Source organism: Taeniopygia guttata, chromosome 24, assembly GCF_048771995.1.
Source record: "Taeniopygia guttata chromosome 24, bTaeGut7.mat, whole genome shotgun sequence".
NCBI lineage: Eukaryota > Metazoa > Chordata > Aves > Passeriformes > Estrildidae > Taeniopygia > Taeniopygia guttata.
In genome coordinates, this window is record NC_133049.1 from 6,069,509 (window position 1) to 6,095,000 (window position 25,492).

At 55.1% G+C, this 25,492-nt stretch overlaps 4 protein-coding genes across 5 annotated transcripts in view; 3 read left to right on the forward strand and 1 right to left on the reverse strand.

Moving 5' to 3' along the window:
• Positions 1 to 3,056: 3,056 nt before the first annotated feature.
• Positions 3,057 to 6,463, reverse strand: CRYAB (crystallin alpha B). Its single transcript, XM_002192884.7, has 3 exons — positions 6,076 to 6,463; positions 4,958 to 5,080; positions 3,057 to 3,400 (listed from the first exon to the last, which is right to left on the reverse strand). The coding sequence occupies exons 1-3, from the start codon at positions 6,271 to 6,273 to the stop codon at positions 3,197 to 3,199; spliced, it is 525 nt and encodes a 174-aa protein (XP_002192920.1). The 5' UTR covers positions 6,274 to 6,463; the 3' UTR covers positions 3,057 to 3,196.
• A 2,174-nt stretch (positions 6,464 to 8,637) lies between these two features.
• On the forward strand, positions 8,638 to 10,674 carry HSPB2 (heat shock protein family B (small) member 2). Its single transcript, XM_002190041.5, has 2 exons — positions 8,638 to 8,893; positions 10,084 to 10,674. The coding sequence occupies exons 1-2, from the start codon at positions 8,800 to 8,802 to the stop codon at positions 10,533 to 10,535; spliced, it is 546 nt and encodes a 181-aa protein (XP_002190077.1). The 5' UTR covers positions 8,638 to 8,799; the 3' UTR covers positions 10,536 to 10,674.
• A 4,391-nt stretch (positions 10,675 to 15,065) lies between these two features.
• Positions 15,066 to 22,694, forward strand: C24H11orf52 (chromosome 24 C11orf52 homolog). Its single transcript, XM_030290977.4, has 4 exons — positions 15,066 to 15,173; positions 19,126 to 19,166; positions 19,877 to 19,923; positions 20,695 to 22,694. The coding sequence occupies exons 1-4, from the start codon at positions 15,157 to 15,159 to the stop codon at positions 20,929 to 20,931; spliced, it is 342 nt and encodes a 113-aa protein (XP_030146837.4). The 5' UTR covers positions 15,066 to 15,156; the 3' UTR covers positions 20,932 to 22,694.
• A 1,124-nt stretch (positions 22,695 to 23,818) lies between these two features.
• The window catches only part of DIXDC1 (DIX domain containing 1), a 29,527-nt gene continuing 27,853 nt past the window's right edge, over positions 23,819 to 25,492 (forward strand). Inside the window, exon 1 of one of the 2 annotated variants that reach the window (XM_072918097.1) lies at positions 23,819 to 23,955. In XM_072918097.1, coding sequence (XP_072774198.1) covers positions 23,911 to 23,955 — 45 coding nt within the window. In that variant the 5' untranslated portion in view covers positions 23,819 to 23,910. The remainder of the gene's footprint in view (positions 23,956 to 25,492) is intronic. The other variant, XM_032752790.3, reaches the window with a different exon arrangement.

Genomic DNA, 25,492 nt, shown 5'->3' on the forward strand with positions numbered 1-25,492 from the left:
TTATTATATCCAATCTAAGCCTGCTCTCTGTCGGGCTGGAGCCATTCCCCCTTGGCCCGTCACTCCTTTGTGAACAGTCTCTCTCCATCTTTCCTGGGGGCTCCTCCAATCAGAAATTGCAAGGCCACAATTAGGTCACCCTGAAATCTCTTTTCCGGGCTCAACAATCCCAATTCTCTCAGCCTTTCCTCATAGCAGAGGAGTTCCAGCCCTATAATCAATTTGCTGGCCTCCTCTGAACTGACCTTTACCTGTACCTGCAATTTTTATCCTTTGACAATCTTTGTGCTGCTTGAATTCCCAAAAGGGAGAATCAGAGACAGACAGAAAGAGAAGAGAAAGAGAAGAGAAGCAGTGGAAAGGTGCTGGAAGCATCATTAGGTGTCAGATAATTACAGACATAATCAAGGTGTAATAAGAAGGTCCCTAATTCCTCAACAGGGTGATATAAGGTAAATTAATTACCCTGCCTCACATATGTGTTTGGTGAGAAGAAACACATATGTGTTTCCTTTGAGAAGGAAGGAAATTATGGTCTAGAATATCTACAACAGCCAGGCTTGGGTGTCACCTGCCCAGCTGGCCCACGGGGCAGGGACAGTGTGCTTCACACAGATAATGACAGAGGGAGGTTGGAAATGGGCAAAGCTGAGCTCCTGCACAATTTGTGAGCTCTGTGCTGGGTCCCTGTGGCTTTGAGAGAATAATTTGGTTTATTTTAAATGATGTGTAGTACCTGGAGAGGTGTTGGGTACTGAGAAAATAGTTACCACACGACGTTCCCATTCCAATAATTACAAAAAAAAACCCCTCCAAACGTGTATTTAGCCATGCTAAATGTGAGTTTTCCTTTGCAGTGCTTTGGAAACAACCTGCTTCAAATTACAGGGAAACATCAGAGAGGGAATTTGACCTGTGCAGAACTGGGATGATCTGTTGGACGTGAGGAGCTTCTCGGTGATGTTTGTGCCTGGAGATGACAGAGATGACAGAGGTGCTGGGCTGTGCTCCTGTGCCACGCCAGAACAGGTATTTCAGGTCACTCAGGGAGTGGTTCTGCATTTCAAGTATTCCTGTCTGGCTGACCTCATCCACTTTATCCCCAGAGAGCTTTCACTCAAAATTCCCATTTCTGGCTGCTAATTTGAGCCTGACAAAACCCCTGCACTGTAAAAAATATTTCCCTCAGTTGCACTTTCTGGCTAAATTCTTACTATTTTACATTTATTTCCTTTCAGTGGTGATTCTTTTAGGATTTGAACAAAAACCTCATTGATTTTCAGGCCACCACCCTGCAGCCCAACTGCCCAGTGCTGCTGCACTCCAGGCCTGCAGGTGGAGAAGGAACAAGCAGGAAGCAGGAAAAGCTCCAGAAAACCCCAGCAACCAGTGGTGCAGTGATTTCCATGTGGGAAATGTTCTTCCTGCTTTTAACCTGTGCTGTTTGTAACCTCTGTGTGTGTCTGTGGTTTGTTCTTGTGTGCAGAGGTTGTGCCTGGCCAGACAAGCCCAATTAACACCTTAGCTGGGAGAGCTAATTAGAACCAGCTAATAGGAAACAGCAGACCTTGGGAAAGAGGGGGGATTTGGGGTGTTTAACAGTGACCCCACATCACAGAGTGCTCATTTGCTTTTTTTCACCCACAGCCATGGAAGTGCTCATTTTCTTTTCTCACCTCCCTGCTCAGCTGAGGTGTATTGAGATCCCTGCTAACAGAACTTTTGTCTCAGCAGGTCTAAGGAGCACAGAAAATAGGTCAGGCCATGACTGAGTCTGATGGTTTGTGTGACAGATCTTGTCCTTTTTGAAGATGAATTTCAGAAATTCAGTTCCAGTCATCCCTTTCTACCCCTTTGAAGAGAGGTGCTAGGCAGATGAAGATGCCTGAAAAGGACTTTAGTAGTGGTTTGTATCACTCAGCAATGCTGGCATAAATCAGATTATTGCTGTAGACATCAGATCCTGCTCAGTGTTTGAAGGGCACTAACAGCAGAGTTTCAAAGGGATGTGATTTGCATCATCAGAGCAAGATGTTTTCCTTCTCTTTGGGTAGATCTGTGTTTACTGCAGCCCTGCAGTTTTCACCTGAAGCTGCTCTGACCTGGCTGCAGCCCCTGGATGTTTCTCCATTACATGAATCATTTGAGAGATTTAAGATACAGTTGTCTTCCAGCCAGCTGTTATCAAATACCCACACTTCAGTTGGGTTTCAGTTGGCGTGGAGCTGTTTTACCAGTTTAATCTGCATGAGAGAAACTCTCCTGTTGCTTGTGAAACACTCTGAAATCCTCTGGCAGCGTTGAAGGGAGAGAGAACACAAGGTGGGATGGGCAAAGTGCTGCTGAATGTGGGAATCCAGAGCTTCCCTCTGGCTGCTCTGGGACCCTGGCAGGGGTCAGGAACCCCCCTGGACAGAGCCCCCAGAGACACTGGCTGTGATCTCTGTCCATGGAAAAGAGTTTTCAATCTTACAGGATGAATTACCAGCTCTGAGTGTTTGATATCAGTAATAATTAAGTGTGGCATGGGTGCAAAAGTAAAATTTTGGATTCTAGATGAGGGGTCCAAAGGGGACAAGATGGAGGAAATTGGGTGTGCCTTGTCCTTTTTCTCCTTCTTCATGCCCTCCATGTTTCACTGTGGTGTTGGCATTTTTCTGTTGGTTCAGGCTGGGGACACACTGTCCAACGTAGGTGACAGATATTGGCACGTTATTGTAAATCCAGCACAGGTAGTTTGTGGTATTTAATGTTTGTACCATCCCACTGAGGGCAGAGCCCCACACGCTGCCCTGCAGGACAGAGCTGCGGCAGGGCAGCAGAACATGTTAGAGATAAACAGAATAAACACCCTTGAAACAGCACAGACCAATTATGGCTTCTGCTTTGGCAGCGGGGCTGACAGACAGAGACTTTCTACAATCTCAGAATCAACAATACCTCAGATTCCGACAGCTGAACACCCAGATAAGCTGTCCTGGGCACCCAAAAAATGATGTTACCCCGCTCCTTTTATCCACCTTTCCCAACCCAACCCAAAACAAACCAATCCAAACTGCTTCTCCATGGTTTTATTCGTTAGTAAACTTACTCAGCATAAATAATACGAGCAGCCACTGGGTGCAGCCGGCACCTGGCGGAGGAAGGAGCTGTGGAATGACCCTGCAGGGGTGGTTTGGGGACAGCAGAGCAGCCCTCACTTCCTCTGGGCGCCTGCGATGGCCGGTTTGTCCTCGCGGGTGATGGGGATGCTGCGCTCGGGGACATCGCTCTGCTTGCGGGGAGCGCTGACGGTCAGCACCCCGTCCAGCGACAGCGAGGACGTGATGCTCAGCGGGTCCACGTCGTCCGGGATCCGATATTTCCTGCTGAACTCCCTGGCGATGAAGCCGTGCTCGTCCTACGCAAAAAAAACCCCAAAAAACAGGAGACAATCCTCACCGTGCAGCCTTTGAATTATTTTAATTAACGAGTGTCCGCCCGCTGCCTTAACCACGGGGTCTTTGCTCCAAGGCTGGGGATGGGGAGTGGGGCTCTCCAAGGAAAGTTTTCAGGGGGAGGCTCTGTGCCCTCCCTGAAACAGAAACTCTAAGGGATTTAGAGATTTTTGAAGAGCTAAGATTTTAGTTAGACATAAGCCTCACTAGAGTTAATTAAAATAAATGAGTAGGCCTTGATGAAGTTAAGAGTTAGTAGTTAACTAATAATTGATTGCTTGACAGCACAATGTTGAGTTAGCTGGGTTTATAATGAAGAATACACAAACTGACAAAGAGCTTTTAGGAACATAAGACAATTGTGGCCTCCTCTGCTCTGAAACCAACTGAAGACAAGGAATGGGAGTTCTACCAAGAGTTCATTTGTCATTTTTACATTGAAAAGGTAGAGAGGTCAGAAGGAGGAAGACTTCATTGACTTCCTCATTTTGGGACCCCTCCCCATGAAAGGGACACCGACCCATTTCAAGGAACAAATTATGCTTAATAACTTTTTGAAATGATTAGCCTACGAAGCGAGGAATGGAATGTACCAAAATGATGACTATGTATTTATATTTTAAATATTCAATACTTGTATGGATAAAAGGACTCTGTAATCACTTGGAAGGTGCAGTGTGGATTTGGAAGTTATCCTGCACACAATAAACATTCACTTTCTAACTTTAAACCGTTAGAGAGTTTTTGTCCCCTGTCACAGTTGGATATTGGTACTAGATCAACCCCTGTGCCAGCCAGAGGCTGGCCAGTGCTCTGTGCTGGCATTCCCGAGGTGCCAACCCCAACCTGCCCTGGAGACCCTCAGAGCCTGACCCACTGCTTGGTTATCTTCTTAGCCCAAAAAGGATGCCAGGAACGGTGTCAGGATCACAGACCCAGTGCTACAGGGAGCACTGCATTCCCTGGTGACACGCTGTGCTCCTGGGGGTGGCAATTCCAGGGACACAGCTGCTCTGGGGACTGGAAAATGCTGTTACATCCAGCTCTGGGCATGGCTTTGCGTTTCTGCCTGCCCAGTGTCCACACAGGTCTCCAGAGCCAGCAGGGAGAGGGATGAATGGCAGCAGAGCACAACTTTGAAGGATTAGAAACTGCTAGCTGGGCCTGGGAAAGGTAACACGCAGGGTAATGCACTGATTCATTACGTGGCTTGATTGAGAGAGTTAATTTTTAGCTCATTGGACACCTCCCTGCATTCCTGGCCTCTTCCCAGAAAGAGGGGAAGCCCAAAAATGCCCATTTCACAGATGATTTTCCAGTTCAGTTCACAGCTCATGCAACATCAGCAATAAACCTCCACCCTCTTGCTGCCCTGTCTGGGATCAGCTGGGGGGATTGCCTGGAGCACCTTGATTGAAAAAATGACAAATATTTGAGGTGAGCAGGGGATTGTTTTGCAGTCACCAGAGGTGAGGGAGTTCCCAGTGACTCCCTCAGTGGTGAATTAAAGCAGGGGGTACCTGGCGCTCCTCGTGCTTCCCGTGGATCTCGATCATGTCCCCGAGCACCTTCACCTTCAGCTCCTCAGGGGAGAAATGCTTCACATCCAGGTTCACATAAAATTTGTCCTTATCCAGTCGCATCTGCAAAAAGCAGGAGGTGACTTCAAAAAAAGCAAAAGCCAGGAGGTGACTTCAGAGAAGAGCAAAAGCCAGGAGGTGACTTCAGAGAAATCAGGTGAGGGTTTCAGCTTAAAAAGGGATGCAGTGGGTCAAGACTCAAGCTGGTCTCTACACGCACACACTGACCCTTATTTTGGGATCTGATCTGAGTGGCTCTGTCCCTTGCTGGCCTTGTGTTAATGCCCATCACTTCAGGACCTGAGATTCTCCACCAGAATTGGTTAGAACTGACTCTTTATTTAAAGCTGACTCTTTATTTTGGCTGCTTCACTAGGCAGCCAGACCTAGGTCACTAAATCAAGAAGGACGTTATACGAGGATTAAAATAATACTTTCACTCCTTCTGCTTGGAATAGCTCCTCAAGCTCCTTGTAAATAAGACAGTTGACTTGCAGGACAGGCAAAAGCCTCTTGGCTCAGCCCCTGGAGGGAGGAGGCGCCTGCTCCATGATCCTCTGGGTCCTAGATCTTATTAAAATGCTGCTTTTCTGGGCAGGGATTGTCTGAAATAGGCCCCTTTTCCCTCAGCAGCCATGGGTTCCTGCTCTGCTTGGCGTGAGGATCCCACTGTCCCCGTGCTCTTCGCTTCTCACATGGGAGTGGGATTGAAAGTTTGGTGCAGCAGGCTGGGAAATCAGGGAAATTAGGGAAATCAGGGAAATTAGGGAAATTAGGGAAATTAGGGAAATTAGGGAAATTAGGGAAATTAGGGAAATTAGGTTTTCTCCGTTCCTCTGCCAGCTCCTAGGGTGATCTGCCACGCACACTGAACTCTGTTCCCATCACTATGGCCAGACTTGCTCCATCCCAAACAATGCAGAGGCACAAACACAGCACCTTTTCCCCCAGCCTTTCTCCTAAAATAAAAACACCACCTAGGAGCATCTTCCAAGCTCTCCTGGGCCTCCAGAGCCAGCAGGCCGTGCCCCCAGCAGCCACAAAGAAGCAAAGATTACCTCTGAGAGTCCTGTCTCTAGCCAACTGGGCATCCGAAGGATGGGGGATCTCATCAGGAAGGGGCTGAAGCTGGGGGAAACAGGGAGCAGCTCCGACTCCGGCAGGTGCTCCCCGAAAATCTGGTCAAAGATACGGCTGGGTGCCAACCAGGAGAAGAAAGGTCTGCGGATCAGGGGGTTGTGGATGGTGATATCCATTGGAGAGCGCTGGAGGAGCCTGGCCAACAACTGTGCTGCAGTGCCGTGCCGGGAGCGGGGACAGCTTTATACCCTGCAGCTGGCCTGGCCTTCCACCCCCCCGAGGCCTCTTGAACAGTGGTGTCAGGGATTTTATTGTCCCACTCCTGGGCTGGCCCTTCGGCGGTGCCCAGTAGCTGTCTGAGGGATTTGTGCACGCTGCCGAGGAGGAGGAGGGGGAAGGGGAGAGGAAGAAGAGGAGCCCAATGGGGCAGCAAGAGGCTGGAGTGGCCTGGTGCCCGCCCCGCTGCCCACGTGCTGTTTGTCCACAGTCCCGGGCGGGTTTGGCCCGTGTTCCAGCTGCCCTGGATGCCAGCGGGATCAATGCAGCTCCTATCTTTGGTTTGTAGGGACTGGCACAAGGGGCCCTTGTTCCCGGGACTCGGCTCCTGCATCACCCACCAGGGCTGAGCCTGTCCTGGCAGCAAAGGGAGCCCCAAAATCAGGGCTAGGGAGGTGCCAGGAGAGCCCCAAATCAGGGCTAGGGAGGTGCCAGGAGAGCCCCAAATCAGGGCTAGGGAGGTGCCAGGAGAGCCCCAAATCAGGGCTAGGGAGGTGCCAGGAGGGCCCCAAAATCAGGGCTAGGGAGGTGCCAGGAGAGCCCCAAAATCAGGGCTAGGGAGGTGCCAGGAGAGCCCCAAATCAGGGCTAGGGAGGTGCCAGGAGAGCCCCAAAATCAGGGCTAGGGAGGTGCCAGGTGAGCCCCAAAATCAGGGCTAGGGAGGTGCCAGGAGAGCCCCAAAATCAGGGCTAGGGAGGTGCCAGGTGAGCCCAACAATCAGGGCTAGGGAGGTGCCAGGAGGGCCCCAAAATCAGGGCTAGGGAGGTGCCAGGAGAGCCCCAAAATCAGGGCTAGGGAGGTGCCAGGTGAGCCCAACAATCAGGGCTAGGGAGGTGCCAGGAGAGCCCCAAAATCAGGGCTAGGGAGGTGCCAGGTGAGCCCCAAAATCAGGGTTAGGGAGGTGCCAGGAGAGCCCCAAAATCAGGGCTAGGGAGGTGCCAGGAGAGCCCCAAAATCAGGGCTAGGGAGGTGCCAGGAGGGCTCTGCTGGGATCCTGGCACTCCAGCTGTGCAGCCCTGCCGTCCTCCTGGTGGGTGGGAATAAAGGATGGGTCTCTCCATCAGCACCTCCTGTCTTCTGCCCACTGCAGAGCGCGTTGTTCTGGAGGGAAGACCCCCACGCTGTGACCCCAGAGAGAAGCTGGGCATGGTCACAGCCTCCAGGGTGCTGCACTGCACCCAGGGGTGCAGAGCACCTCTGCCTGCCTCTGCAGCTCTGCTCCTAAATCCATGCATTTGCTTTAATTCCTGCCTCTCCGTGAGCCCAAATCACAGGAATGGGTCCAGCCTAGCTTCTGCTGAAGGGCAAGAGCTTCCCTGCCCGTGAGAGCTCACAATTTAAACACAATTTCTGGCTCAGAGGCATTTCCAGCTCTGCCAACCCTTTGCAAAAGGCTCTGAGCCTCTTCCTCTCGTCTTGCCTACAAGAACAGAGGGCAGGATTTGCTCTGTGCAGCAGCCCAGGCCATAAATACCCTCTCCAAGTCCCCGTCACATCAACAGCACTGCACCTGCTCTCCCACACTGCAGGCTCAGGGAAATCTCTGGTTTCAGGGTGTGCAGAGCTCAGCTGGGCACTCCTCCCCTGCTGCAGCCCACCAGCCCTGCTCAGCAAAACTGGATTTAGGCCAGGTTCAGAGCCTGGGTGAGCTGGTGATGGCTGGCAGCAGCATTTCTCCGTGGCCTTGTGCCAAAGCCCTGGCCAAGGGAAGAGTCTGGGCAGCCAGCAGGGCTGAGGATGGGGAGGTGACAGCAGTGGGACCTGGATCCCTGCTCCACTCCCTGCAGCCCTTCACCCCTAAAGGAGCAGAAGACTTGAGCTCAGCTCCTGGGACAATCAGGGTTCTTACATAGGGAACAGGAGGGGGTTGAGCCCCAGGCTCACAGTGGGGCAGTGGCTTCATTACAGGAGCTGAACAAGCTCCAGCCACCCACGGGGGCTCAGGGCCACCAATTCCAGTGCCAGGGACTCCCTGAGCCACCCCAAGGAGCCTCTCACTGGTCACAGCCTGGGCTGTGCCCTGCTCCCTCACCCCCTGCTCCAGAAGGGACCCTCAGGGTGTCCCCAAGGTGTCCCTGAGGTGTCCCCAAGGTGTCCCAGAGGTGTCCCTGAGGTGTCCCCTGCCCTCCCTGTTGGAATGCAGTGAGAAGCTTCCCTCATCACCCTGGCCCGGCGTCCTGGGGCCTGCACGGGGCTATTTTGGGCCATCTTTTTTATCGCTCCCTCCTCCCTTTGGAATCCTCCCAGCTGGAGCCTGGCAGCCTGCAGCCTTCACTCGGACAGGCAGCAAGGGCTGGGGAGGAAGGAAGGAAAGAAGGAAGGAAAGAAGGGAAGAGGAAGGAAGGAAAGAGGAAGGAAGGGAAGAAGGAAGAAAAGAAGGAAGGAAAGAGGAAGGAAAGAAGGAAGGTGCCCGTCCTGGACACGCCATGGCCGCCCGCACCGTGCCCCATGCCTACCCCATGAGCTCTGAGTACGAGTTTGCCAACCCCAGCAAGATCTACGACCAGAACTTTGGAGAAGGTAAGGAAGGAGGTGGGATCCCCCCTCTCTTTGCACCTTTCTTCCCTCTGATGCTGGAGGGTTGGTGGAATTCCCTCTGGGGAGCTTGAGCTCCAGAGCGGGAAGCTGGAGCTGAGGAATTTCGAGTGGAGGAACCCAGAGCAAATCAGGGGGGAATAGCCAGGGAATAAGCAGGGAATATCCAGGGAATAACCAGGGAATAGCCAGGGAATAGACAGGGAATAGCCAGGGAGAAACCAAGGAATAGCCAGGGGGAAAACCAGGGAATAAGCAAGGAGTAGCCAGGGAATAGCGAGGGAATACCCAGGGAATAACCAAGGAATTGCCAGGGAATAGACAGGGAAAAAGCAAGGAATAACCAGAGAATAGCCAGGGAATAGCCAGAGAATAACCAAGAAATAGCCAGGGAATAACCAGAGAATAACCAGGAAATAGCCACGGAATAGCCAGGGGGAAACCAGGAAATAGCCAGGGAAAAAGCAAGGAATAACCAGGGAATAGCCAGGGAAAAATCAGGGAACAATCAGGGAATTGCCAGGATCTCTCTCTTCATGTCCACTTCCCCATCCATGCCCACTGCTGCCCTCCCTCATGCCAGCCATGCTCTGGCACTCGTGCACATGCTGTGCAAACATGGAGCCAAAGCACCCAGGGGAGGGAGGGAAGTTTTCCAGCCGGGGGGATGTGGAGAAAAGCTGAGCTGGGGCGTTCAGCACAAAGCTGGGCAGTGGCTGGCCCAGGGGAAGGAATGTGGGCAGCAGCAGAACCATTCAGCACCAGCACAACAGCGTGAAAAGGCAAAAAGCTCCAAGGAAAGCCCTGTGGACAATGGCACACAAAAGGCCTTTAGCTCTTCAGGGCGGTTTCTTCACCATCAGCAGTTTCCATGCCCATCCCTGGCCATGGGCTCTGCTCTGCAGAGCTCCCAGTGCACCCACCAGGCTCTCCCCGTGCAGCCCAACATGTCAAGCTGGATGCCAGCCCCGGGCTCGCTGGCATGCTGGGCAGCCCGGTGGCACGCAGCAGCTGGCAGGGATGTGGCTCTGGGTGGGTTTTAGGGGCACAAAGGTGGGAACTGCAGCAGACTCCACCCCTGCTGCTGGGATGTGGCCGAGGCAAGGTGTTCTCCAGGTCCCAAACTGCTGCTGCAGCCCCATTGCCTGGAGCTCCTCACTGAGTCTCCCGTGCAGGTGTGTCCCCATCGGAGATTTTAGCCCCTGCCCTGTACCACGGCTACTACATCCGGCCCCGGATCAACAAGCAGCTGGAGAGGGGCACCTCGGAGATCTGCCTGAACGAGCACAAGTTCCAGGTGTTCCTGGACGTCTGCCAGTTCCTGCCCGACGAGCTCAGCGTGCGCACCGTGGACAACCTGCTGGAGGTGGTGGGGCAGCACCCGCAGAAGGCTGATCGTCACGGCTTCGTTTCCAGGGAGTTCACCAGGACCTACATCCTGCCCCTGGACGTGGATCCCCTGCTGGTCAGGGCCACCCTGACCCACGATGGCATCCTGAGCATCGTGGCACCGCGGACGGGCAAGGAGGTGAAGGCAAGAATCAACGAGGTGAAGATAACCCAGCAGGAGCAGCCGGCGGGGGAAGAAGAACAGGCTGAGGAAGGAAAAGAGAAGGAAACATCCTAAAGGCCGCAGATCTGGGAAGGTGGGGGGGACAGGGATGGGGAATCAGCAGTGCCAGACCTCTGGGCCCTGAGGCAGCCACGCTGCTGCTGCTCGAGGCCGATGGCTGGGAGCAAAAGGGACTTGGAACTGGAAAAAAGAGTGGGGCTGGAGTGTGAGTGTGAGTGACTGTAATTCAAGTTTTCTCCTAGGCCAGGTGACCCTGAAGGGAGCTCTGCTCTCACCCCAGGGTCACTCCTACCCTGAACTGTGAGGCTGTGTCTCAGTGGACTGTGCTCTAGCCCAGAAGGGCACTGGGAAGAGAGAAAAGGGGATCCCAGTGCCTGGTTTCTGAGCTGGAGGCTGAGATTCGTGGCTGTGCGAGGTGGGTGTTGGTCTGTAAAAGTGCCTGCAGCAATCAGGAGGAGAGAGGAATAAACCTGCCTCTGCTCTTCTCCTGTTTGCCTTGGATTCGTGTTGCTCCTGTGCAGCAGGGAGGGCGGGCAGTGCCCAGCTGGGGCTGAGCCCACCGTGGGGACATGGAGGGACTGTGGCCACCTCTGCGCCTCACCCCCTGGCCCAGCTGCTGGTTTAGGGAGCCCAGAGCAAAGTGACCTCAAGGACAAAAAGGTGAGGAGTGATCAGCCCTTGGAAGGTCCCTGAGCATCCCCAGAGCTGCAGCTGGAACGAGCCTGAGTGAATGAGGCACAAATTAATGCTCAGCCCTTCAGGTACAGGACTTCCTCCACACACAGACTTTGTGGGGGGACTGAAGCCAAAATACTGAAGGGAGAGGCTCTGCTCAGACCCCAGCTGCCTCACTGGAGCCCCAGCCCCGTCTGTGGAGGCAGGGAGGGGCTGAATTTGGCCCCTTTTGCAGCCACTGTGATGCTACGTGAGCAATGTGCCCTGGTCTCGTGATGGGGACGGGGATCGTGTGTGCTGCTGGCGCTGGCAGCTGCTGCCCCGGCGGCCCCGGGGCTCAGCAGGTGACAGTTGCCACCCTTGTGTCGTCAGGCACACAAAATGCTGTGTCAGTGGCTAAATTTGGGGGTGCCTGGCATGCCTGGGTGCAGCTCTCCCTGCAGAGAGGAGGGGAGGCTCCAAAACCCGGGGGGATGTGACTTTCCCCTCTCCCTGTGGCTCTGCTCCCCCCCAGGAACGCCCGGGGCAGGAATGCCCTGCCCAGCACATCCCTTTGGGACTGAACATGCTATCAGGATGAGTTTTGTCCCCTGCCAGGCCAAGTGGGACCCAGAGCAGAGCACTGCCCTGCTATTTTCAGCTCTCTTCTGCTTCCCAGGGCACTGCCAGCCCCGGGGATCGGTCAGCTGAGGAGCAGCCCTGCCCTGCCTGGTGCCCTCAGTGCCCGACCTCCTGCCCTGACTCCTGGAGCAGAACCAGCTAAGCTGTCAAAATAAAAACCCACCTTTCCAACAGGCATTGTCTAAGTCATTAATAATCATTCCAGGCTTAATTCTGGGCTGGGGACTCTCGGTCACCTGCATGCCTTGCACCCAACAGCCAGATCTCAGCAGGGCTGAGCTCCTGAGCCCTGTGGTGAGGGGTGTGTGTGGGCTCAGGCATGGCCATCACTTCCTCACAAAAAGCTTCCCCAGACCCACAAACATGGAGCTCTAAAAGCCTTCCCTTTGTCCCTGCAGGTTTCCTGGGATGGGGATGAACTCCTTTTCTGCCTGGGGATGGGGGATGGCAGCGGGTGAGCCTGGAGCTGGGCAAGGAGAGCACACACACAGCCTGGCAGGCATGGCACAGCCTGGCAGGTATGGCACAGCCTGGTTGTGCTGGCAGGTATGGCACAGCCAGGCAGGTATGGCACAGCCTGGTTGTGCTGGCAGGTATGGCACAGCCAGGCAGGTATGGCACAGCCTGGTTGTGCTGGCAGGTATGGCACAGCCAGGCAGGTATGGCACAGCCTGGTTGTGCTGGCAGGTATGGCACAGCCTGGCAGGTATGGCACAGCCAGGCAGGTATGGCACATCCTGGGCCATCGGGTGCCCTCTGTGCCTGCCCAGCAGCTCTGGGGGCTGCCCTGGGACAAGATTCTGAGACAAAAAGAGTGCCCACACCAGCACAGAACTCTCTCTCTGCCTTCCTGACAGACAATTTGAGCTGTACCACACCTGCCTGAGCGATCTGGATGCCCTTGCCATAAAAATGCCCAGAATTAGTAGCGACTACACAATTCCTGGCCCTGTTTTTGCTCTCCCCTGCTCATTCTCTGTGCCGTGTCACAGCAGCGGTGCAGGACAGGGGCTGGCAGTGCCCGGGGGTGGGCAGGGCTGTCCCTGCTGCTGTCCCCACAGCTGTCCCCACAGCATCCCCGGGCACCCTGCCCGCTGCCAGCCCCGGGAATGTGGAGTGGCAGCCAAGCGCTCCCCGGCCCCGCCAGTGTTTTTGATGCTTTTCTGTTTCTCTGGTGGAGCTCAAAGCGGCAGCTCCAGTGTTTGTGACAGAGGCTGATGGGAACAGGCTCCCAGACGCTTTTTTTTGCCTCCTTCCCCACAAAGCAACAAAGGGCGAGTTATCCCAGAAATCACAACAGGCGCTGGCTGGTTAAAACAACAGTGTCTGTGGCAAGGGCAGAGACACAGAGTCTGCAGCTTCCCAGGCAGGGACAGCTCTGGGAACACCTGCAGCCTGCAGGACCCTGAGAGCACGGGGCCAGCACGGAATCCCAGCTGTCTGCACTAATCCCATCCCAAATTCTGTGGCGTTTCTCCAGCCCCAAGCCGAGGAGCAGTGTCAGAGCAAGGCTCAGCCTCTGCAGGTCGCAGTGCTGCTCACCCAGAGCCAGCTGTGACCCTTCCAAAGCAGAATCCTTCTCCTTCTGCCACTCCTGGACAGGTCCAAGCTGTGCTGTGCCCTTGGGCCGGTGCTAACTGGGGCTGTGGGCCTGGCTGAGGGTGTGGGTACACCTGGAGTAGGAAGCAGGGCCAGCTCCTGTCACAGAAAGGTGAATTAATGCTCACCCCATTGTTGGGCACCCCGAGAGGGGTCAGACCTGCACAGAACCAGGGCTGGTTGCTGGGTCAGAGCTGTGGGGCACTGTGGCAAGCACATTTCTCTCCCTCTCAGGATTTTTCATGGAGGTGCACAGAGAGAAATGAAAGAGAAAACAATTTCTATTTCTGCTCCTTGTTTTTCCCATGGGGAATGTGTGTGTTTAGAGAATTGTTTCCCTGGGGTGATGCTTGGTTGGATTCTGGTGAGGATTGTTTGAGCTGGTGGCCAACCCAACCCACCTGGGGCTGGATTCAGAGAGGGTCACGAGTTGTGTTAGAGTGAGAGAAAGTAGTATGTAGTTTTAGTATCTTCCTTTTTATATAGTATATGAATGTATTTTAGCATAGTTATAATAAAGAAATCATTGAGCCTTCTGAATTGAGTTACACCTCATCATCTCTTCCCATTGGGTTCGCCTGCATTTCCAATAGGGCAGAGCTACTGCTCAAATATAAGTGATATCGTTCAGGGGGATCTGTCCTTAGACCTGCCTGGGATAAGGTCTCAGGAATTACGCAGCCCTTGGGTCCAGGAATGACCAGGGCTCTGGTCACTCAGGCTGGACAGTCTGAGGGGCTCTCAGCAGGGGCTCAGAGGTGAAATGCAGGTCCCTCTTCCCATCTGACGTGCTGGGGCTGAGCCTGAGAGCTGCACTGCAGCTCCTTAAGGCTGTGGGGCCCTCCTGAACGGAACCAAACCCTTTTATCCAGGCAGCTCGAAAGAAAGTGGATTGCCACGTCCCTGAGGCTGCGGGGCAGCAGCAGCAGAGCTCAGCTGAGAACTGCAGTGTAGGGAGCACTGGGCTCCAGGATAGATTTGATGAATGGAGATGAGAGATCTCTGAAGGTTGCTCTTAGAATATCAGGTTTATTAGGGATGGTGAAAGGTCTTGCTTGGAGCTGCCAGACGCAGCACGGGGCAAGGCCTGAGGTGATGGGGGAGGGAGAGACAAGGGGTACAGAGGATGCTCTAGGAGAGGGGGGAAGATCCAAGAGAGGGGAAGATCCAAGAGGGAGTCTGGCCCCTCGGAGACCCCTTGTCAGGGGGCTTCAAGGTGGGCTGGAACAGGACTTGGGCCAATGGGGTCACAGACACCTGATGCTTCAGGGGAAGGTTACAGGTGTGGGATGAACCGTACACTTTGGGGGGTGAGATCCAACAGTCCATTTGACTTTTGGACCTATCTGTCGGTAAGGGTATTGTCCAGGCAGTAGAGGAGGGGTTGTTTTCATCCTGGCTGTACTACTGTGACTCTTTTCCCAGGCAATCATATTTATCCATCCTTCCCAACACTACAGGAACCCCGCTCGTTCCCAGGCACAGCTTCCCTCGAGGGTGGGCAGCATGAACAGCACCGAGCACCCACCCTGGGGCTTCTCCTTCCCTCTGAAGTCTCTCCTCCGTCCCCTTCTGCATCCCGGTGGGGATGGAAGGACAGCGAGGGACGGGCGCGGTCCGAGCCATCAAAGCGAGTGTGTGACAGCAGGGCCAGCTCCGGTAGATGGCACACGGGGCTGCGAAACCCGACACTGGCAGCCACTCCCCGGGCAGCCAGGAACCAGGAAACACCAGCTGAGCCTGTCCAGAGAGCGCTGGGGCTCCCCGGGGAAGGAGCGCCATGGGCAACCTGTGCTGGTGAGTGCGGCTCGGGAGCTCCGTGCCCTTGCTGGGCTTGGCCAGGGCTCCGACCCCGCACCTGGCCGGGAGGGACAGGTGAGCACGGCGGCACGGCCGTGCAGGTGTCCCGGGTGGGACAGAGCGGGGACAAGGTGGGGTTTGGGCACATCTCAGCCCGGAGCGCTGCAGCCGCCCAGCAGCTGGGGAAATGCTCAAATCGCTGTCCTCAAATCGCTGTCCTCATGCCAGCAATCCCCGCTGTCCCTTTGAGGGGTCCCTGGGACAAAGGGGGGTTCAGCCACCGCGTCCTGCCCTCACCCTCCCCGTCCTCCCCTTCAGCCTCCCCATTTTGCCCTCACCCACCCGGTCCTCCCCTTCACCCTCCCCGTCCTGCCCTCACCCACCCCATTCTGCCCTCACCCACCCTGTCCTGCCCTCACCCTCCCCGTCCTCCCCTTCACCCACCCCGTCCTGCCCTCACCCTCCCCATTTTGCCCTCACCCTCCCCATTCTGCCCTCACCCTCCCCGTCCTGCCCTCACCCTCCATGTCCTGCCCTCACCCTCCCCATTTTGCCCTCACCCACCCCATCCTCCCCTCAGCCTCGCCATTCTGCCCTCACCCTCCCTGCCCTGCCCTCACCCACCCCGTCCTGCCCTCACCCACCCCATTCTGCCCTCACCCTCCCTGCCCTGCCCTCACCCACCCTGCCCTGCCCTCACCCACCCCATTTTGCCCTCACCCACCCCATCCTGCCCTCACCCTCCCCATTCTGCCCTCACCCTCCCCGTTCTGCCCTCACCCACCCCATTCTGCCCTCACCCACCCTGTCCTGCCCTCACCCACCCTGTCCTGCCCTCACCCTCCCCGTCCTGCCCTCACCCACCCCGTCCTGCCCTCACCCTCCCCGTCCTCCCCTTCACCCTCCCCGTCCTGCCCTCACCCTCCCCATTTTGCCCTCATCCTCCCCATCCTAACCTCACCCTCCCCATCCTGCCCTCACCCACCCTGTCCTGCCCTCACCCTCCCCGTCCTCCCCTTCAGCCTCCCCGTCCTCCCCTTCACCCTCCCCATCCTGCCCTCACCCTCCCTCTCCCTGCCTGTCTGCCTGGGGTTTATTTCTGCTCGGGAAATCCCAACCACGCTTTTGAGATGCTCTGGCTCTTTCTCCCTGGGAAGGGAGGGAGGGATGGTGATGCTTTAATCCCCCCTGGCTCCTGCACCCCCTGCTCGCAGGGAATGGGCACCACTCGCTGCCAAGTGGGAATAGTTTCAGCTCTGCCAGGGGAAGAGCCGTACATTTCAGATGAAGCTCTGAGGGAGTTGTCTCTCCCGATGCTGAGTTTGTTGAAAGTATGAGAAATTCATCCAGTTTTTAATAATTCCAAGAGGCACAGCATCACCTAGTGGAGGAAGGCTCAGGATCTGAGGACACTGAGGTTCTTCAAGCCCTGTGAGCCTTGAGAAGTTTGGGATTTTAGAATAGGAGTTGAAGGTGGGAGGTGGAAAGCTGCTCACCCACCAAAACTCCCATTTTTCATTCCCTCTGCCCTGTGGCAGAGGGTAAATGAGGCACCCAGGGCATCAGCAGGCAAGGGCTCGACCAGGGGATGCCTGGGGCACAGTCTGAGGTCCTTAAAGAAAAGCTGTCACAGCAAATTTATTCTGTCTGGGAAGTCCTTGATGAAGGAATTGTGCCCTCGGGTCTGGGCACCTCTCCCCCGTGCTGGGCAAGCCCAGGCTCTCACCATTAAAGTGGCACTAAATGGCAGAGACAGGGAAATCTGCCCAAATCCAGGCCCCAGGATTGTGCAGGGCAGGAATGAGGATGGCCTTGGCACGGGGAGAGGGCAGGCAGCAGTGCAGGAGCTGTGGAGAATTCTGTCAGGCTGGGAGTTCCAGCAGCCTGAGCCGGTTTGGAAAGGAGGGGAGAGGTTTCCCTGCTGCATTTCCCGTGCCACACGTGTCCCCATTCCCGGGGAGCAGCCTGGCTGTGATTATCCTGCAGACAGGAATAGCTCCAGCCCACACACTGAGGGAGCAGCCTGGAATGCCAGACCTGCTGCTGCTGCCCCACAAGGGGCTGGCCTGGTGAAATCCTCCATGCCTGGGTGCTGGGAATACCCCAAAAAGTGCAGGTCTGGTGAAATCCTCCATGCCTGGGTGCTGGGAGTACCCCAAAAAGTGCATGTCTGGTGAAATCCTCCATGCCTAGGTGCTGGAAATGCCCCACAAGGGGCTGGTCTGGTGAAATTCTCCACATCTGGGTGCTGGCAGGAAGAAAAGTATCCCAAAAAGTGCAGGTCTGGTGAAATCCTCCATGCCTGGGTGCTGGGAGTACCCCAAAAAGTGCAGGTCTGGTGAAATTCTCCATGCCTGATTGCTGGAAGTGCCCCACAAGGTGCAGGTCTGGTGAAACTCTCCACGCCTCGGCGCTGGCAGGAAGGGAAGTGCTCTGCCACACAAACCTGGGCAAGGAGGAGACACTGCAGACAGGGAGGGGGAGGCTGTGAGAGCCCCACAGAGGGGTGCTGCTGTGAGTGAAACCCCAAATTCCTGGGGAGAACCCCCCAGGTTTTGCCTGTGGAGGGCTGGAGGTGCCCCTGTGGCAGCGCTGGAGCCTCGGGCACGCTGCCTTGCCCAAAGCCGCCTCTGCCTGCCCAGGCCTGGTTAATCATTGCTGGCCATTCCGGAGCTCTGTGCCTGAATTCCCGGGGGGTTTTGTTTTCCTGCTGGAGTGCCAGGGCATGGCTGCACGCCCTGTGCTGTCCCCTGCCCCTGGAGCTGCCTGGGAGAGCTGGCACGGGCACAGCCCTGCCCGGGGCACCGCTCAGCTCCTGGCTGTGCCAAGGCTCAGCCCGTGGCACTCACAGCATTCCCTGGAGCCCCATCGAAGGCACTGCCTGCCCTCTGGAGCTGCTGAGCAGAGACACAGCCCCCTGGGAGCCCCTCTGCTCCGTGGGGCCACACAAGGGCTGGCAGCTGCTCCCCAGCCCTCCGAGCTGACATTTCCTTCGTGCATCTGTCCCAGAAGGGGACACGAGTCCCCTCTGCCAGTGCCAGCCTGCAGAGCTCAGCTCCAGGCTCTGTTGGGATGAATTTGGCTCCTGTCCTCTCCTGGAGCACATCTGTGCTTGGCCTCTCTGCTCACACAGGTACAGCTGAGAGGAGGCTTTGGCTCACGAGGGCAAAGCTTGTTTGGTTTGGTTCTGTTCTGAACTCTGAGAACAGGAAAAGTGCCTGGAACCCTCAGTCAGACAGCTGCTCCCTGGGAAGGGGGGCAGCACTCGGGGAGGGGGGCTGGCAGAGCAGCTGACCCCAGGAGAAGGGCTCGGTGCCAGCTGGGATGGTGCCCTGCAGCCCGTGCCTCGGAGCTGGGCTGTGGAACGGAGCTGCAAAGCTCCAGGGAGAGCAGCTCCCGCTCCTGGGGATGCTGCTGGGACGGGAGGCTGAGCTGGGGTGGCTGTGGGGCGTGGTGGGGGTGTCCCAGGAGGAGGAAACACATCCTACACCTTCCCTTTGGACACCTGAGCCAGGAACTCAGGAGGAAACACATCCCACACCTTCCCTTTGGACACCTGGGCCAGGAGCTCAGGAGGAAACACATCCCACACCCCTTTGGGCATCTGAGACAGGAACTCGGGAGGAAACACATCCCACACCTTCCCTTTGGACACCTGAGACAGGAATTCAGGAGACACATCCCACACCTTCCCTTTGGACACCTGAGCCAGGAGCTCAGGAGGAAACACATCCCACACCTTCCCTTTGGACACCTGAGCCAGGAACTCAGGAGGAAACACACCCCACACCTTCCCTTTGGGCATCTGAGCCAGGAGCTCAAATGTCCCTTTGGACATTTCCCCTGCAAGGGTCACTCAGGGCCTGTCCCGTTCCCTGGTACCCCAGGTGAGGTCTGGGCAGGGCAGAGGTTTGGGATTTTCAGGGCTGATGTGTCTCTCTGATTTTAGGAAGTGTCCTTCGCCTTTCAAAAGGAAGAAGGAAAAGCAAGGTAAGGATGTGTGGCGGTGCTTTGAGCTGGGGTGGCAGAGCCCCTGGGGAGGTGACATCGCTGCCCCAGCCTGAGGCTGAGCTCCCTCACACACCCCTTTGGTACTCAGCCTTCCTCAGGAGAAGTCTGAGGCAGCATTTCTTTAATCTTAAAGCAAGGAGGGTGATGTGCCAGGGGATTTGCCAAGGGGAGGGAAGGGAATTCAGCAGTGCCTTTAAAACAACCAAGTCCCACCTCAAAACGCTCTCCAGCAGAGCAGGAGCTGCATCCACCTCCTGCAGGAGCTGCAAACATCTGTCTGACAGCACTCCCCACAACCAAGGGCATTCCTCAAGCTGTGTCCTGTGGCCCTTGGACCGTGCTGGGCAAAACACATTTGCCCGGCAGCAGAGGAAATAGCAAAGTTAAAAGTGGATCTGACTCCTCCAGGGCCTGACAAGAAGCTCTCTGTGCTGTGTCCGTGGCTTCTGCCAAGAACTCTGTGGCCCACAGCGTGCTGCCATCCTGGGAAACCTTATTTTTCCCAAAGAAACAAGCCCAGGCTTTCTTCTTGCAGGCATCAGGGCAGCGTTAGGGCTGAGGCAGTCAGATGAGGTGGAAATCTGATTTGTGCCCAGTGTGGAGAGCCCACGGGCCAACACAGCCCTGCTGCATCCCAAGGTGCAACAATAAACTGCTTTTATCTGAGCCCTTTTGTGTTTCCTTTGCAGGAGCTGATGTGAGGCACGAGGCTCAACAGCAGCAGCCTGGCAGGAAGGTAAATAAATAACAATAAATAACTTTCCAGAGGGTTTTTCCCTAAGTGTGTGTTGAGAAGACAGAGCTGCCCTGAGCTCCGTGGGCTGGAGGACACAGGGCAGAGTTCAGAGCCATGAATCCATGAATCCTCTCGAGCTGTGCAGCCTCTAAAGTGGCTTTTCCTACATTTTTTACCCCCTGCCTGTAGGAATGTGCCCCCTGTTGATGGAGTGACCAAACTAATCTTGGTCTGCTTAAAAAGGCAAAAAGCCCAGAAGTTTCTCTCATTTGGGACTTCACCTCAGACCTGGGGCTGCCAACTGGACAAAGACCAAGAGGTCCAAACTGTACCCAGCTGTACCAAATTTGGTACAAGGACCCCTCACAGCACCTTGGGGACTTCACCTCAGACCTGGGGCTGCCAGCTGGACAGAAAAGGAAGAGAACAAAGGCAATAATCCCTTTTGTGGGGTGTTTTAGCAGGAGCAAGAACCTCTTGCCCCTGGCTTGGTTTTTCTCTATAAGAGCTTTGTTATTTTGCCTTTTATTAGAACTTTTGCTGTTTCCATCACTACCTCAGAAGCCATCCTGATAATTTTATGCCGTTTGGGGTAGCTGGGCTATCTCGGGTGTGATGGATTCCTCTGAGAGCTCAGAAAACCTGTCAGGAAGAGAAACCCATCAGCAATCCCCCAGCAAACGTGGGAGCAGCCTGAGGTGCCAGAGGCTGCCTGGTGCTGTGGGATTGCTGACAAACTGAGCTCCCAGAGCTTTTTCCCCCCCAACAAAGGTCCCCACGTATGAAGATGTCCCAGATGTCCCCATCTACGCCACGGTGAGCAAGACCAGGGCCGTGCAGCAGGATGAGAACATCCACTACGCCGACATCCAGGTGTTCTCCAAGGCACGGGAGCGCTCGGCGGCCGAGGTGAAGAACCTGCAGCTGCAGAACGCCACCGAGTACGCCACCCTCAACTTCCCCAGGGCCCGCCTCAAGTACGACAGCAAAAACGGCACCTTGGTCTAACAGAATCGGTGGCCTCGTCCTCCTCCTTCAGCAGGAACAGCAGCTCAGGGCTGTAGGTGCAGGAGACCTCGCAGAGATTTTGGAGAGGTGTGTCTCCGTGTCTCCCGCCTCAGACGTTCGCACTGGGGAGTTTCCCGGCTGATCCTGCTGGCAAAAAGTGCCTCCATCCCTCGGGAGAGCTGCCCCTGGAGCTGCCAGCCCAGCTCCTGCCAGCCCTGCCAGGGGGCAAAGCTGCTGCGGGGCTGGCCAAGGCTCAGGGCGTGCTGCCTTTGGGAATTCGGGAATTCAGCAGTGCTGCCTTTGGGAATACAGCAGTGCTGCCTTTGGGAATTCAGGAGTGCTGCCTTTGGGAATTCAGGAATTCAGCAGTGCTGCCTTTGGGAATTCAGGAGTGCTGCCTTTGGGAATTCAGGAGTGCTGCCTTTGGGAATTCAGCAGTGCTGCCTTTGGGAATTCAGGAATTCAGGAGTGCTGCCTTTGGGAATTCAGGAATTCAGCAGTGCTGCCTTTGGGAATTCAGCAGTGCTGCCTTTGGGAATTCAGCAGTGCTGCCTTTGGGAATTCAGGAATTCAGGAGTGCTGCCTTTGGCAATTCAGGAATTCAGGAGTGCTGCCTTTGGGAATTCAGGAGTGCTGCCTTTGGGAATTCAGCAGTGCTGCCTTTGGGAATTCGGGAATTCAGGACTAAAGGCAGTTTTGGTGTCAGTGTTAAAGCTCTTCGTGGTGCTGTGAGGAGAGGAACCTTCAGCAGGATCTGCTGCTCTGTCTCCCTCCAACAGCTGCTCCTGGAGCTGCAGCCAGGCCCTGGGTGCATCCCCTTGCCCCAAAATCAGTGTTCTACAGCCATGCACAGCAGCTGGCAGCCAGACATGCAGAACTGGGAGGGTACAGAACAATTTCTATCACTGATGGGCTGTTCAGAGGTGCATCCTCACTCCTCTGTGCAAACAAGTGAGGAGTGAGCTCCTGGCTCTGGCTGGAAGTGAAACAAGGGAATATTGGCAATTTAGCTGCAGATCACTGCCTGTATTTAGGGCAGTTCTCCAAATCCAGGACTTTGGACTTTGCCTCCACTTTTCCCTCCTTTTGTGCTGTTATAAACCCCAGTGACACAGAGCACACCCCACGTGGGGCTATCAGCTCCACCTCTGAGAACCCATTCCTGGATTTGAAATCGTGCCAATAATTCATGTAGCAATGGTCCAAACTGGGCAGTACTGGCAGCAGGGCTCCCCAGACCCCATCTTCAGGCACCAAAGCAAGGCCTGGCACATTCTGCTCCTCTTGGCCATATAGAAATGGTTCCTTTTAGAAACACACAGAACTTTGCATTTTCTAGCTCGGCTGGGTGGGAAGAACACAGAGGAATTCCTGCTCGTGGTGAAAAATAAAGCTGCTCCAGGCTATGTTTGCCAAGGTGGAAGTGTTTGAGGACTAATCTTCCCATTTTTAATACATGTTTTAATGAGTGCCTGAGCCGCTGGAATGATTCTTTATCTCCCATTCCCCGGGGAGCTCCGGCTTCCACAGCACTCTCGGGGCTGTTTCTGGAAGTACAGCTCATCCTAGAGCCAATCCACGCTCCCATCCCGGTGATTTTCCCCGGCTTTCCGTGGAGAATTGTGGAATCCACGTGTTCTGCAATAGAGATTTCCCCGAAGGACTGGGTTTTGCACTGAATATTAAAACCTGTACTTCCCGCGGTTGCCACGTGTGCCAAAAGAGTGTTGATGGATCATTAAAGACGCAATATTTAATTTTCAGTGTGAAATCCACACTTTGGGCGAGGCTTTGCGGGGCTGGGGGGACACACAGGGTCCCGGTCCCGGGGCGGCGGGGCGGGGCTGGGCAAGGGCTGCCCCGAGCTGGCTCCGATCCCGATCCCGGTGCCCATCCCGATCCCGGCCCCTCGATCCCGGGGAGGAGCCAGCGCCATCCCGCCCCATCCCGCCCCCGTTCCCACGGCAACCGGAGACGCGCACCGGGAGCAGGTAGGGCCGGGGGTGCGGGTCCTGGTACCCACCGCATCCCACCGCGTCCCACCGCATCCCACCGCATCCCACCGCATCCCGGCCGGCCCATGCCATCCCACTCCACCTCTCCCCATCCCACCTCACCTCACCTCAACCCCACCCATCCCACCCCTACCCGTCCCCATTTCTCCCCGTGTCACCCCATCTCCAGCATCTCCTGACCCCCAGCTCTGCCCTGTTCCTGTGCCTGTTCCCCACATTCCCATCCCACAGCCCATCCCAGCCTTGCTTCAGAGTGTCCCTGTGCCCCAGACCCCATGCCATCAATCCCATCCCATCCCATCAATCCCATCCCACCCCATTCCATCAATCCCATCCCATCCATCCCATCAATCCCATCCCACCCCATTCCATGGATCCCATCCCATCCCATCAATCCCATCCCATCCATTCCATCAATCCAATCCCATCCCACCCATTCCATGGATCACATCCCATCCCACCCATTCCATGGATCACATCCCATCCCATCAATCCCATCCCATCCCATCAATCCCATCCCATCCATCCCATCAATCCCATCCCATCCATCCCATCAATCCCATCCCATCCATCCCATCAATCCCATCCCATCCCATCAATCCCATCCCATCCATCCCATCAATCCCATCCCATCCATCCCATCAATCCCATCCCATCCATCCCATCAATCCCATCCCATCCCATCAATCACACCCCAACATCTCCCATCCCATCTCATCCCATCAATCCCATCCCACCCATTCCATGGATCCCATCCCATCACATCCCACCCATTCCATGGATCACATCCCATCCCATCAATCCCATCCCATCAATCCAACCCAATCCCGTCCCACCCCACTCCATGGATCCCATCCCATCCCCCTCTGAGGCTCAGTCCCTGCAGGATTTCCTTTTCCCCTCAGGTTCAGCACTGCTGGGACCCTCCCCTGGCGCTGAGGTGACATCCAGAGTGGAGACTCGGATGGACACGGGGCCCTGTCACCCCCCACAGCCTCCTGCACCCTCTGTGAGTTCCCAGCAGCCCTTCTGGTGTCCCTTTTGCCCCTTCTGGTGTCCCTTCTGTCCCTTCTGGTGTCCTTTCTGTCCCTTCTGGTGTCCCTTCTGTCCCTTCTGGTGTCCCTTCTGTCCCTTCTGGTGCTTCACGAGGAGTTTGGGATCGGTGACACGAGTGCAGCGGTGGCTTTAGGCAGCTCTTTGGGGTCTCGCTGCAGTCACAAACCCCCCAAACCCCACGGGTGAATTCCTGACTTGGCCTCTTTCGTTTTCATCCCCCCAGCGCCGATTTTAGTGACCAAAAGTGCGCAAGGACAAGGGCTGGGGTGATGCTGGAAGTGGCCAGGAGATGGCAATGCCACCAGGCCAGGAGGTCACTCACCCCAGGAGCAGCTGCTGGGGACATCACTGCCCAGTGGGTTTGGAGTCACCGGGCAGAGGAGTCCTTTGGGAAAATTCCAGGAGAATTTTGAAGCATCTTTCCTGTCAGTGAGGGGCTCTGGAAGGCGCCTTTGTGTAAAACTGACAGGAAAACACAACCCCTGCCACAAACAGCTGGAAATATCGGAGTGAAACACAAAGGGAGAAGTGGAATTGAATTTTTAGAAGTTATTTTTAGCCCTCACACCCACCCCAGACCCATTTGTGTCCCCACAATGGACAGGAGAATGGCTCAGCGTGTCCAGCCTGATTTCTATTCCCTGGCATTCAGGCAGAGATAAGAAACCTCCTGCAGAAGGAAATCTTTGATGAGCAAACCTCTGAGCAGGGCTGTGCCTGAGCCTGGCAGGGGAAAGGAGAACGTTTGGAACATTTTGCCTTTGCTGAGCTGCTGTTGGGGCAGGAGGTGGCTCTGCAGGAGGGAGATGGGATGGAAGGAAGCCCTTGGTCGACCCAAAAATCTCACCATCCTTCCTTGTCATATTACAAATCCTCTGTGAATGTGTGTTTGCAATATAAAAACCAGGTGGTAAATATATATAATGCAACAAGTATAAATATATATAGTAAATTATTAGTCAAAAAGAGCTTTTTAAACTCCACAGTGGAAGCTCAGAGTGTGTTTTGTTGGTTTGCCCTTCAAAATTAGGTCGCTTTTTGTCTCATGGGGGAACCACTTCATTTTCCCACAAAATTTTATTGGAATTGCACCAGCATAAGCTCCTCAATTGCATTTAAAAATGGGGTTAAATATTTATTTAATGGCATTTTGAAGCTCAAAAGCAAACGGGATCAAGGCTCCAAGCCCCCAGCAGCTCCAGCTTACAAGGCTTTGTGCAAAGCCTCGCTGTAATCTGTTGTTTTGCTTAACAGATGTGGTATTAGAACCGATAAAAACATAAAAATCTCCACTCCCACGGAATTAGGAGAGCAAACAGGAATGATTTCAAACGGGAGGGGAGGGAACCACATCCTTTTGGGTTGGTTACAGAGGGGAGCGACCTGTTGCTTGTCCCTCTGTATTTTAGCTGTGACAGGGTACAACTGTGAAATCATCCCATTGATTTTTCCTCAGGATGCTTCAACACTTAGGCAGGAAAAAAAAAAAA

Bases quoted from the DNA above. Each gene is read 5' to 3' on its own strand.
- CRYAB (XM_002192884.7), bottom strand. From the start codon at position 6,273: ATGGATATCACCATCCACAACCCCCTGATCCGCAGACCTTTCTTCTCC. The intron at 5,081-6,075 runs GTAATCTTTGCT...TGCTTTTTGCAG, and splicing joins TAGAGACAGGACTCTCAGAG to ATGCGACTGGATAAGGACAA. The intron at 3,401-4,957 runs GTACCCCCTGCT...TTTTTTGCGTAG, and splicing joins GGAAGCACGAGGAGCGCCAG to GACGAGCACGGCTTCATCGC.
- HSPB2 (XM_002190041.5), top strand. From the start codon at position 8,800: ATGGCCGCCCGCACCGTGCCCCATGCCTACCCCATGAGCTCTGAGTAC. The intron at 8,894-10,083 runs GTAAGGAAGGAG...TCTCCCGTGCAG, and splicing joins CGACCAGAACTTTGGAGAAG to GTGTGTCCCCATCGGAGATT.
- C24H11orf52 (XM_030290977.4), top strand. The intron at 19,167-19,876 runs GTAAGGATGTGT...TTTCCTTTGCAG, and splicing joins AAGGAAGAAGGAAAAGCAAG to GAGCTGATGTGAGGCACGAG. The intron at 19,924-20,694 runs GTAAATAAATAA...CCCCCAACAAAG, and splicing joins AGCAGCAGCCTGGCAGGAAG to GTCCCCACGTATGAAGATGT.